General features: G+C 29.1%; 1 protein-coding gene and 1 pseudogene across 1 annotated transcript; both read left to right on the forward strand.

Annotated features, from left to right (window-relative positions):
- Positions 1-512: 512 nt before the first annotated feature.
- Positions 513-1,316, forward strand: LOC124889496. Its single transcript, XM_047401423.1, has 2 exons — positions 513-664; positions 767-1,316. The coding sequence occupies exons 1-2, from the start codon at positions 523-525 to the stop codon at positions 964-966; spliced, it is 342 nt and encodes a 113-aa protein (XP_047257379.1). The 5' UTR covers positions 513-522; the 3' UTR covers positions 967-1,316.
- A 24-nt stretch (positions 1,317-1,340) lies between these two features.
- LOC107849184 lies at positions 1,341-4,988 on the forward strand (annotated as a pseudogene).
- The last annotated feature ends 7,688 nt before the right edge of the window (positions 4,989-12,676 follow it).

Raw genomic sequence — 12,676 nt, forward strand, 5'->3', positions numbered from 1 at the left:
ATATTTGGATTATGTGAGTTTATTAAAGTTTTAGATAATCCGTTATATGGAAGGCATGCAAGATTTCACTTATTCCATAGCTACTAGCATCATCAATTTTTTATTCAAATTCAACAATATACTTAGTGAAATCCTATAAGTGAAGTCTGAGAGAGAATAGAGTGTATATAGGCTTACCCTTGCCTTATGAAGGTAGAAAAAGTGTTTTCGATAAATAAACTCCCAACTCAAACAAAGAAAAAAAACTAGGCAATGCACCAGTAAAGTGGTCATGCATCATGCATGCTTGCTTAAAGCAAAGTGCCAAAAAATATAAACAGCTTTATCTAAGTCGAGGGAACATGAATTATGGACTTTACCATTTTGGGTTATGTTGGACAAAATCACTTGAAAGGAAAGGTTAAACTTTTCGAAAGTATGTCAGCTATTATCTGGATAACTTTATGTTGTTGGTACAATCTTCTGTACGGTTTTATTCCAACAGCTGATTGTTAAGTAAAATGCAGAGTCTATAATTTATAAATGGGTTCAAAAGGAGATGAAGATTTATTAGAGGCGTCATCAGGAGTACATTATTCTGGATTCCATTTAGAAGAGTCACATACTTCAGAGATTGATCAACCAACTTCTACAGATGGAAGTGTTAAGCAACCTTTTGTCATAGGTATGTGGAGGCGGTAATATATCTCCTGTTGTTGCTACCAAACTTTATCTGACTAAAGCTTAGATTCATTTTTGTGCCTGATCCTTCTCTTGCATGTTGCAGTGACTTTGTATCTCATCTTAGAGGAGTTAGTTCAGCATTTACTGGAAGCATATGTCATGGCTTTGTTTCTCCCAATTTGTTGTCTGACGCTCGGTCAAAATACAATTTGTTGCTTTGGTATGAGGAGACCTCTAGGAATTATGGCCAAATATGGGAATAGTTCATGTAACATGGCCACAATTGTGAAACTTAATCTTTGAATTGACGGAACTTTGATTCTATTCAAGGCCATAAATGCCAATTCTTTGCATCTATCATGATTGGTATCTGTTTGAATCATTCCATCTTCTATAGTGTTTTTGAAAAATAGCTAGATGCTTGACATGAGGATTAAGTATATACAGTACCTCAGGATGATAAATGGTATGATTTGGTTGGTATCTTTAGTTCTCTTTGGTTGATGTTCAGATAATTTGGTTTGTGCTATTATTTCTAAGGTTATTTTTTAATTCTTTGATCTATCTCCTCTTTTGTTTTTGCATTTTTGGATGGGATGCAAGTAGGTCTACGACCCCCAAACTGGGTTATGATATTTCATATTTTAGACCTGCAATAGATGATGCTCTTCGCGACCATGGTCCTCAGGAGGTAAGATTTTTTCACACTGTTTGGACAACTTTTTATTCCTCTCTTCTCTTCAGCTACCAAATTATGGTCTTGATTTAGATATATCCCATTATTTGGTCATCACAATGCTGCGTTTTATTTTAGTTCATATGTGAATTCATTTGAACTCGAGGTTGACTATATTCTGTGGATGTTAAAAATTTTGATGGTTTCTGAAATTCCGGCCCTCACTTCACATACTGCATATGGAATGCCTGCATCGTTAATTCCGTTGGTGCAACAAGTGCAGCAGCACCAACCAATTGCCCACATGTATTGTTTAAGTTCTATTTTCTTTTCCTTCAATTTCTGGTCTTTGGCTGTTTCATGCTCTAATATTGGTGGGTCATTGCCTTTAATTTACTTCTTGTTGTTTGTGCAATTTCTCTTTCATTTTCTCCACAATTCTTAATTTCAATAGAAGTAAAAGTAACTTTATCTTCCACTTAATTTGATTTGTAGGAGTGGATAACTCGTGCTTGTGGCATCCATAACAAGCTTGATTTTGTGAGTAATAAAATGCTCATCCTATATCGAAGCTTCAATTTTGTGGAAGGTAATGATTGTTGATTCTTCTAAAATATTCTTATTCTCTTTCTTTCGCTTAAATCTTTTTGAATTTTAAATTCTTGATTTTGAAGTGGTTCTTTGGTCTTTGGTCTTTGGTCTTAGTTGTAGGTTGTCTAATTGTATTGGTGATTGATTGATTATTATCTTCCACATTCTTACTCCATCACTTCCTTTTATAACTTCTGAGTCAAATGAATTCTCAAATTAATTTGTCAAAGGGGTAAGATTCTCAGAATTTTGAATTCGTTGATTTTTCGTATATTGATTTTATTTTTGTTTCAATTTTGCTGCTTTATTTGATGTTTCAACTATAGTCACTAGATTTGAATTTTGTTGGTTATAGTCACATCCGATTTGGTTTCATGTGTGAATGTGTACTGAGTGACTTGACTTCTGGAGCTTCATTACTACCTGTTCTTCCATCTGAGGAATGGAAAATACTTTTTGAATTTTGATAGAACCATGTGTTAAAGTGCTGCCATGGCAGGCACTTGTTTTTCTATATGGTTTGCAAGAAGTAGTACATCATATAGTTGACTTAGTGGATCCATTTGAAGGTAAGTCTTTCTAAATTAGATGATGTGAAGCAATTAGTTACTCAAAGTATCTTAATTGCTTGTATATTAATTTTTGTATCAACTGATTTTTTTGTTCTGGAAAGGAATTTCCTGGCTGCTTTCCAAGAATTTTGGGCCATGAAGATTTCGGGTAAATTTTACTCCTCACGTTTCATTTTATAATATTAATGTTTGACTTTACACGAAATTTAAGAACTACGGAAAGACTTCTGCACGTACTAAAAGTATCCTTAGAATTTGTGATCAGAAATATGGTTATAAAGGCAGTGGCGGATCTACACTATGGTCAGGGGGTTCATCCGAACCCCTTTCGGCGAAAAAATATGTTATATATACATGGTTAAAAATATTTTTTATTTATATATACTAGATGTTGAACCCCCTTCGATTAGTTTTTATATTCACTTATGAACCCCCTTAGCGAATCTCCTGGCTCCGCCATTGTATAAAGGTATGACATTAAGGATTGAAATTTTTGAAATATAGAAAGTTATCGTTCTTTTGGAGCACACTAAAGAGGAATATAACATTCTGATTGACTATACTAACTTCTACTGAATTCAAGGATTGTGGAGAGTGTTGGAGAAGGTATTGAGGAGTTGAAAGAAGGAGATTCAGTCGTACCAATATTTTTGCCAGAGTGTATGGACTGTGTAGACTGTAAATCCAAGAAAACCAACCTTTGTTCCAAATTTCCATTTCAAATCACTCCATTGATGCATAGAGATGACTCAAGCAGATTCACTACTGTTGAAGGAGAAACTTTACAACATTTCCTGTATGTATCGAGTTTTTCTGACTACACAGTCTTTGATGTTGTTAATGTCAGAAAAATTGATCCTGAAATCCCACCTAATAAGGCACGACTTTTCAGCTGTGGAGTATCAACAGGTAATTTCATGACCCTTGTGTCTATAATCACTTCTAGAGTTAGTTGTATTCACGCTCAACTTTTTATTAACCAGTCGAAGTCATTATCTGTATGTTTATGTTGTTTTTTCTATACAATCTATGTGATCACAAGCAAATACTGTGTCAGATTGGAGATTTTTGGTTAAAATATGTTGCATTTCATGCTTTCTATTTGTTTGTTTAAAGGATTAGAAGTGATGGTATACATTGTGTTCCTGCATGAGTGAACTTTTGACTGAAATAGGCTAAAGATAAGTGACTTTTCCAATACAAAGGAAAAGTGACTTTGTTCATCTATTATAAACAGTTAAGTGATCAAATCAACTAGAAGAATTAGGATAATTCGATTGCTCCTTTTAGCGGATAGGTGACTCAAATTTTCCTTGTAGCTGTTTGTGTTAAGAGTTCCTAACAGGTTCATGTCTGATATGATCTACATTGAAATCAGGAGTAGGTGCTGCCTGGAAAACAGCAGATGTGGAACCAGGTTCGATAGTAGTGATCTTCGGTTTAGGATCAATTGGATTGGCAGTAAGTTTCTCCTCCGATTTGTTCTTTCTTATATATGTCGATATCATGTAAGCTCTTATAACTTTGGAGATTTTTTTAGGTTGCAGAAGGAGCAAGGCTATGTGGTGCTAACAGAATTATTGGCGTTGATATAACTCTGACAAGTTTGAAGTAGGTAAGCATAAATGTAGAATCTTGAGAAATCGATTAACAGTAGTATTCTTGTTTCTTCTCTTTTTTGTAATCTTTTACCTTCTTATTTGACACAGGGAAGCAGTTTGGAATTATTGAATTTGTCAATTCCAAAAGCTGTGGGGATAAACCTGTTAAGCCAAGTAAGTGTTTTATTGGTTGAGTTGTTTATATCTACACGTAAGCCTTCTTAAAATGTGAGATTCGTAATCTTGAAAATAAGACGGAATACCTGTTACTAAAGGTGATCCGATGGTGTAAAGAGTTTTGACACTGACGATGCATTTAACTTAAATATGACGATGATTCTTATCTCGTGCTCAAGCTTTTATATATATTTATTGTTCTTTTACTTGAGCAGGTTATAATTGAGATGACCAATGGAGGTGCTGATTATTGCTTTGAATGTGTTGGTCTGGCAAAACTGGTGCAAGAACCATTTGCCTACTGCAGAAAGGTATCGCCACATAACTCTTTAACTAATCAACAATATAAAGAGAACAAATATCCTGCTACCATGTGAACTAAAGGTCACGAGTTAAACAGACTCCTGCAGAAATATGGGATAAGGTTGTGTACAATTGATCCTCATGGTACGGCCCTTCCTAGACATTGCGCATAGTAGGAAGTTTAGTGCGCCAGACCGTCCTTTTTGGCTTGTCTATTGTTTTCAGTCTCTTTCAAAGCACGCTCATACATAATAACCTTTGGCTGGTGAGTCGAAAAACTCTAACAGCTTCACTCTTTGGGGGTTTCAAACCCAAAACTGATGTTCCTATCCTTGCTAAACGTTACCTTAACAAGGTACCTAATCATTCTACTGGAAAATACAGTTTCGTAATTTAACTATTACATCGGACAATATTCAGTGATCATACACGAAATTAACCCTTAGTATCACATTTATGTGGCTTCTCAGGAATTTCAGTTGGACAAGTTTGTCACACATGAAGTGAATTTTGAAGATATCAATAACGCGTTCGAGTTGCTCATTCAAGGAAAGAGCCTACACTGTGTTATTTAGATGGAAAAGTGATTTATCTTACTGCAGCTTGTGCATTGTTTTAGTTATTGAATCTCAACTTTCATAAACTATGTTATTTTCATTTCAGTTTATTTAGTCTTGAGTTTAAGTCCAAAAAATATTATTACAGCGGATATATTACTGTAGATTGTGTAAATATTCTCTCAGAAATAATAAGAGCCTTTGATGTGCATGATTTTGATAGACAGGTACTTGAGTACATTATTATCTCTACGTATTCCCAAACGACTAAGTCATGGGAAATGAAAAAACCACATTAGGATCTTTGACGACTCTATGATACAGTAAAAGCACCAGACACACCAGTGTAATACGAGTTTGATGATTCTTTAGTTTCCTTCGTTGATCCAAAATGCCTTGAACGATACACCAGGATTAGCTTCCTCTGGTACTTTCCATTCAAGTGTAGCATAACCATAACTATTCACATTAGCATTAGCATTCACAGCAGCATGAGCAATACCTATAATATTTTCTGCTTGTCATTTGAAGAACAAGCAAAAATCATCATCATCGTATGCAGGCAACCAACTTTTGGCTTGAAGCATTTCCACAACAGCAAATGTGCCTTCAGTAAGTCATATCTTGGATTTGCACTCCAGAATGTGGCAAATGCTGTCTCCCTTAGTAAATGTTCCCAGTTTTGGTACAATTACATCTTGTTTAATATCGCCAAAATTTATCCCCGGCGGAGGTGAATCACCAGTAGGATCTGGTAAGAGACTCTAAGTTGAATTGAGAAAAAGTCTGGTGGTGAAGGTCCTGTAGTAATGTTTTCTCCTTTTGTCATAGATTCAGCTAACTTCTTGAATTGATGAATCTTGTGTAGCGAGTACATATGTTTATCTTTGTTTAACTCTTTGAATTTTGTGTTTTATGTACATATATTTGGCATAGTTTAACTCGATGAAGCTTGTATTTATAGTACATATACATATGTTTGCCACTATCGGATTCCTTCCATGTATATTACAGACTAAATTGTATGAATGGAATAAACAACTTCTACACATTAACAAGACACTCACAAGTATCAGCTAACTCAAAAGTAGTATCTAAAACACTACACAAAGATATAAGATAAAACAACAACATTGGAAGTTTACAGTTCTACAATCAACCAACAACACTTTTTGTAATAACAAATGCTCTTATATAGTATTTTTGCCCGTGCATCGCACGGGCACGGGCATACTAGTTCCTAAATAGTAACATATAGATAATGATGAAGACATAATGATTTTTTCGATTTTACTCATTTTAAATAAATGCAGTTTTAAATAGTTACATTATTTTAAAGATATTCATTAAGTGTAAGTCAGTAAAAACACTCTTTTTCTTTCAAAATGAGTATCTTTTAAGGGTTATGTTCAAGTTAAAAATACCACTTATTTAGGAACAAAGGAATTATAATTTTTAACATTAAAAAAAATAAGATAAGTATTATTTATATTTCTTTTTATTCTGTTATATATTTGAAAAGTAAGGTAAAAATTATTATAAATTACAATAATTAACTATTAAATTTAATTAAAAAACTTATAAAGAATTTGTTTGATTTTTAAAATTTTATTTATGCTGCATAATTAATGATATATGTAAATTAGCTACAAATATTAAGATTATAATAATTAACAACTTAACATATAAATTGAGAAAAAACAATTGATATATATTAAGTCCTTGCTGACAGGCTCCAAAATCTAGTCTAGTTATTACTTTTACTATCTCCTATATAATAAGTCACGGTGTGGCAGGTGAAGCACACACCACACCATCGACATCCCTGCTTACCGTCATTTGACGTGCTTGCTCCATAATTTTACTATATCATCCCTAATTAATTATTATATATCATTTACATATTAAAAATATTAATTAAATTTAACAAATAAAGTAAAAAAGATATTTATTACATGTTGCTTCAACTACTTCAACGATAATTTTACTATATAGGTCGACATGCCTGCTTTAGTTGCTTCAACTGAAATTTTACTATATCACCCCTAATTAATTATTATAAGTTATTTATGTATTAGAAAATTAATAATATTTAATAAAAAATTTTAAAAAGATATTTATGACATGTCTGTTACAAAGCTTCAACTGTAATTTTACTATATCACCCCTAACAATTATTGTATCCCTAATTAAATATTATAAGTTATTTATGTATTACAAAATTAATAATATTTAATTAGAAAAAAGGTAAAATAGACATTTATGACTGGTTTAGCTGCTTCAATCTTAATTTTACTGTATCAGCAAAGCAAGCACGAGGTTGACATGTCTGCTTCAGCTACTTCAACTGTAATTTTATTATATCACCTCTAATTAATTATTATAAGTCATTTATGTATTAGAAAATTAATAATATTTAATAAAAAATTAAAATAGACATTTATAACATATCTGCTTCAGCTTCTTCAATCGTAATTTTACGATACCATTCCTAATTAATTATTATATTTTTAATTAAATATTATAAGTCATTACATATTACAAAATTAATAATATTTAATTAGAAAAAAAGTAAAATAGACATTTATAACTGTTTCAATTGTTTCAATCGTAATTTTACTATACTCTTGTTAATTAATTATTATACAAGTGTTTTTTTATAATAATTTTGCTATGTCGCTTCTAATTAGTTATTACAAGTCACTTAAGACATGTGTGCTTCATTGCTTTTACCGTGATTTTACTAAATCACCATTAATTAATTATTATGATCCCATTGCAAAATTGATAATATTTCACAAAAAAAAAGGTAAAAGAGACATAAAATAAGTCAACATAAAAAATTTAATGGACTATCGAAATTATATTAGTACACATAAATTGAAATAAGACAGATCAAGACATAAAATAACATATATTATTTTAAAATGAAATAAAAATTATTATAAATCACAATAATTAAGAACTTATAGAAGTATTTATGTAAAACAAAAATTGATTCACTGTCGAAATTTTATTTGTGCCACATAAATTGAGACAGGGAGAATATTCATATATTATTGAAAAATAATGTAAAAGACATTGTAAATCACATAAACAACAACTTAAGAAATTTAAAAAATATAAAATATTTGAGTGACTCTCAAAATTATACCAGCATCATTTAAATTGAAACAGAAGAAAAAATACTATAAATCTCAATAATTAAAAATATAATGTATTTTAATAATTTAAATTGAGATAAAAAAAATAACATACGGGCCATCAATATCTAGTACTATTAATAAGTGTGAAAAAGCAGGCAGGTCTTGGTCAACATGCTTGCTTCTTCAGCTGCTTCAACTGCTCTGTAATTTTATTATATTATCCCTAGTTAATTATTTTAAGCATTTACGTATAAGAATATTTATACTATTTAATAAAAAAAGTAAAATAGACATTTATGACATGTTTGTTTAAGCTGCTTCAATCGTAGTTTTATTATATCACCTATAATTAATTATTATAAGACATCTAGGTATTAAAAAATTAATAATATTTAATAAATAATAAAATAGACATAAATGATAAACTAATTCTTGATGTTTTAAATTAATATGACATCTTTTATGAGACTCATTTAAATTTTTTTCACAAGTATTTTTTCTACATGATTTTACTATATTACCCCTAATTAATTACTGTAAGTCATTTACATATAATAAAATTAATAATATTTAATAAAAAAAAGGTAAAATAGACATTTATGATATGTCTGCTTCAGTTGGTTCAATCATAATTTTACTATATCACCTTAATTAATTATTATAAGTCATTTAGGTATTAAAAAATTTATAATATTTAATAAAAATAAAATTGGCATAAAATGATAAACTAATTTTTTATGTTTTAAATTAATATGACATCTTATATGAGATCTATTTATATTTTTTTCACAAATATTTTTTTTATAATAGTTTTGCTATATAACTTCTAATTAGGTATTATAAGTGTGAAGAAGTAGGCAGGTCTGCGTCAATATGCCTTCTTCTTCACCTGCTTCAGCTGCTCCGTAATTTTACTATATTATCCCTAATTAATTATTTTACGCATTTACATATAAGAATATTAATAATATTTAATAAAAAGGTAAAATAGACATTTATGACATGTTTGTTTAAGCTGCTTTAATAGTAGTTTTATTATAGGAAAAATTTCAGAAATAGCAACTCTGTAGCCTTAATTATAACTTTTATAGCAACAGTTTCATAATTACGAAAAATAGCAAATTGTATTTGTATTTAACTAAAATGTTGCTATATGAATACATATACAAATATATATGTATTACTCATAAATACATATGCACAACTGAAAAATACATATTCTTCTATTACTATGAAGTGAATAAAATATTGCTACTTTTGCTATAAGTTGTAATTTTGAAAGAGTATTGCTATTTATTGTAATTATAATCTTAAGGATGCTAGTTTTTGTAATTTTTCCTTTATCCTGATTTACAATCGAATTTGCTAAAATAATTATATCCTTGTATTTGCCTTATTTTTAATATCTTATTTGGTATTGTATAATTATATGTTATAGTTTTTGCATTTAAATTTCTATAGTCAATTACCATCTTAATAAATAATAAAATAAACATAAATGATAAACTAATTCTTGATATTTTAAATTAATAGGACATCTTTTATGAGACTCATTTAAATTTTTTTCACAAGTATTTTTGCTCCATGATTTTACTATATCACCCTTAATTAATTATTGTAAGTCATTTACATATAAGAAAATTAATAATATTTAATAAAAAGGTAAAATAGACATTTATGACATGTCTGCTTCAGTTACTTCAATCATAATTTTACTATATCATCCTAATTAATTATTATAAGTCATTTAGGTATTAAAAAATTTATTATATTTAATAAAAATAAAATTGGCATAAAATGATAAACTAATTTTTTATGTTTTAAGTTAATATGACATCTTATATGAGACCCATTTATTTTTTTTCAACAAATATTTTTTATAATAATTTTGCTATATCACTTCTAATTAGGTATTATAAGTCATCTAGGACATATCCGCTTCGCTGCTTCAATCTTAAAATTTGGGTGACTCTCAAAACTATTTCAGTGTCACTTAAATAATTAAAATAAAATAAAAAATATTATAAATCATAATAATTTTAAACTTAAATTATTTTAACAATATAATTGACTATCAATGCCACAAGAATTTGGACAAGGAGAGTAACATATATTATTTAAAAATTACATAAAAAAATATTATAAATTACAATAGCTAACAATTTAAAATATCTAAAAACATATTAAAAATTTAATTGATTATTTATATTATATTTGTATCACATAAATCCAGGGGTAGTTTTGACATTTTATAATTTATGTGTTTTACTATTTTAATTTAGTAATTTGTTGATCCAAATGATGTTTTCAAATTTAACATGTTTTAAAAATTTAGTACTTTGTTTGTTTTAATTTATTTATTTATTTTATTTTAGTAAAATATTATATATTTAAAAATTATGCAAGAAAAATATTATAAGTCATAACTATTGACATCTTATAATAATTTAAAAATATATAGTAAAAAATATGATTGACTTTTGAAATTCTTATAGTGTCACCTAAATTGCGATAAAGCAAGTAACATAAATTATTTGAAATTACATTAAAAGATTCTATAAATCACAACGATTAACAAATTAGAATATTTAAAAAATATATTAGTAAAAATTTGATTGACTTTCTAAATTCTAAAATTAGGATAAAGCGAGTAACATAATTTATTTGATAACTACGTAAAATGTGCTATAAATCATAATGATTTACAACTTAAATTATTTAAAAATTTATATTAATAAAAATTTGATTGACACTTTAAATATTATTTGTGCTACTTAAATTGAGATAACACAAATAAGATATGTTGGGCCCGTGCCGATACGGGTTAAAGTATCTAGTTTTAAAAGAAGACAAAATAGTTCGGTGGACCCTTGTACTATGTTCATTTTGTAATGTGGATACTCCTACTTACATATTTGTCATTTGAACCCTTGAACCCATTAAAAAGCCATATTTTAAATCCTTTGACCGTTGATCGGACATATGTGGCATTCAAATGGCTGACTAGGACAAAGTGCGTGATTACACGCGCATGAGGTGCAAGTGAGGATATTTTTTGGTCAAATTTATATTAAAATAATTAAAAAGATCTCTTCATTCCTCTTAAACCCAAAAAATAAATTCTCATTTCTCATTCCTTTTTTTCTCATTCGTTACTCATTATAGCAAAAGATTATTTTCAAGATTCAGTTTTGTAACTTTTCTGCTCAGTGATTTTTGTGTTGAATTTTCTCAAGATTTTAAGGTGGGTATTATTCAAAACTCGGTTTTCCTCGATATTTTGAAGTAGGTGTGATTCAAGACTTAATTTTTCTCTATATTTTGAAGTGAGTGTGATTCAAGACTCAATTTTTCTCTATATTTTGAAGTGGGTGTGATTCAAGACTCAATTTTTCTCTATATTTTAAAGTGGATGTTATTCAAGACTCAATTTACCTCGACAAAACTAACAACAACGGCTTAAGATTAGCTCCGATGGGAAATAAGAAACTCAAATCGATTCTGTCCATAATAAAATCACGTAACTTTACAGCATCTTCTTCCTGTTCCATTCGATTTTCCTTATGCTTTTATTCAGTGCCTCATCGAAATGGGCTGCGAAAGTAAATCATCAAATGTGCATAAGTTTTTCAAGTACCTAAATCCGATAAACCCAATTCGAAGAGAAATTCATGCTCATTGTATTCAAGATCTGGGTATAAGCAATTCAAGGATAAATTGGGTGATTTGAAGATAAATTCATGCTCATTGTAGAAATTTAAGATTTGGGTATAAGTAATTTTTCTTTCTCCATAAAAATTGCTTCTTGATACAACAAAGATTCAATCTTTTTTTTTTTTTTTTTTTTTAAAATGGGTGTTGAACATTAAGAAGATATTTTGGTGACTGATGGAGCTGGTTTCGTTGGACACACACAGTGATGTAGCTACAAAATGAAGTGTTGAACATCAACAATCTTTTTCTGAAAAAAAATTATGTATGTGTGAGAGAATTTTGTATATTTATGGACTTGACAATGGTGTGTGTGTTTGGGGGTGGGTTAGGGTGGCGGTGGGGATGAAAGAACGGTGTGTGTTCATATGAATGAAGTGAAAAAGAAGAAGCAGCAAAGGAAAAACTGCTAATTTTGCCCTTTTTTTTAATTCTAAATTTAATTTTTTATTTTTTTTAATATTTAATTTCTTATGTGGCATTTTAAAAAGGATGTGGAATTCAAATATACATTTAAAATAACGTGAAATTTAATATAACATTTAAAATGATATGAAAGCTGACATGAAAGTTGACGTGACAGCAACTGTGTTACACACACTAAAAAAGCATTTAAAATATTATTTTTTAATTAATTTAAGATCCACGTACCAAACATATAAGCAGTATCACAGGTTCA

The sequence above is a fragment of the Capsicum annuum genome, chromosome 12, assembly GCF_002878395.1.
Source record: "Capsicum annuum cultivar UCD-10X-F1 chromosome 12, UCD10Xv1.1, whole genome shotgun sequence".
In the NCBI taxonomy this organism is placed as follows: domain Eukaryota; kingdom Viridiplantae; phylum Streptophyta; class Magnoliopsida; order Solanales; family Solanaceae; genus Capsicum; species Capsicum annuum.

What these genes read in the sequence shown, in the direction of transcription:
- LOC124889496 (XM_047401423.1), top strand. Translation starts at nt 523, where the DNA reads ATGGGTTCAAAAGGAGATGAAGATTTATTAGAGGCGTCATCAGGAGTA. An exon ending in TAAGCAACCTTTTGTCATAG is followed by an intron (nt 665 to 766) that starts GTATGTGGAGGC and finishes TGCATGTTGCAG; the next exon opens with TGACTTTGTATCTCATCTTA.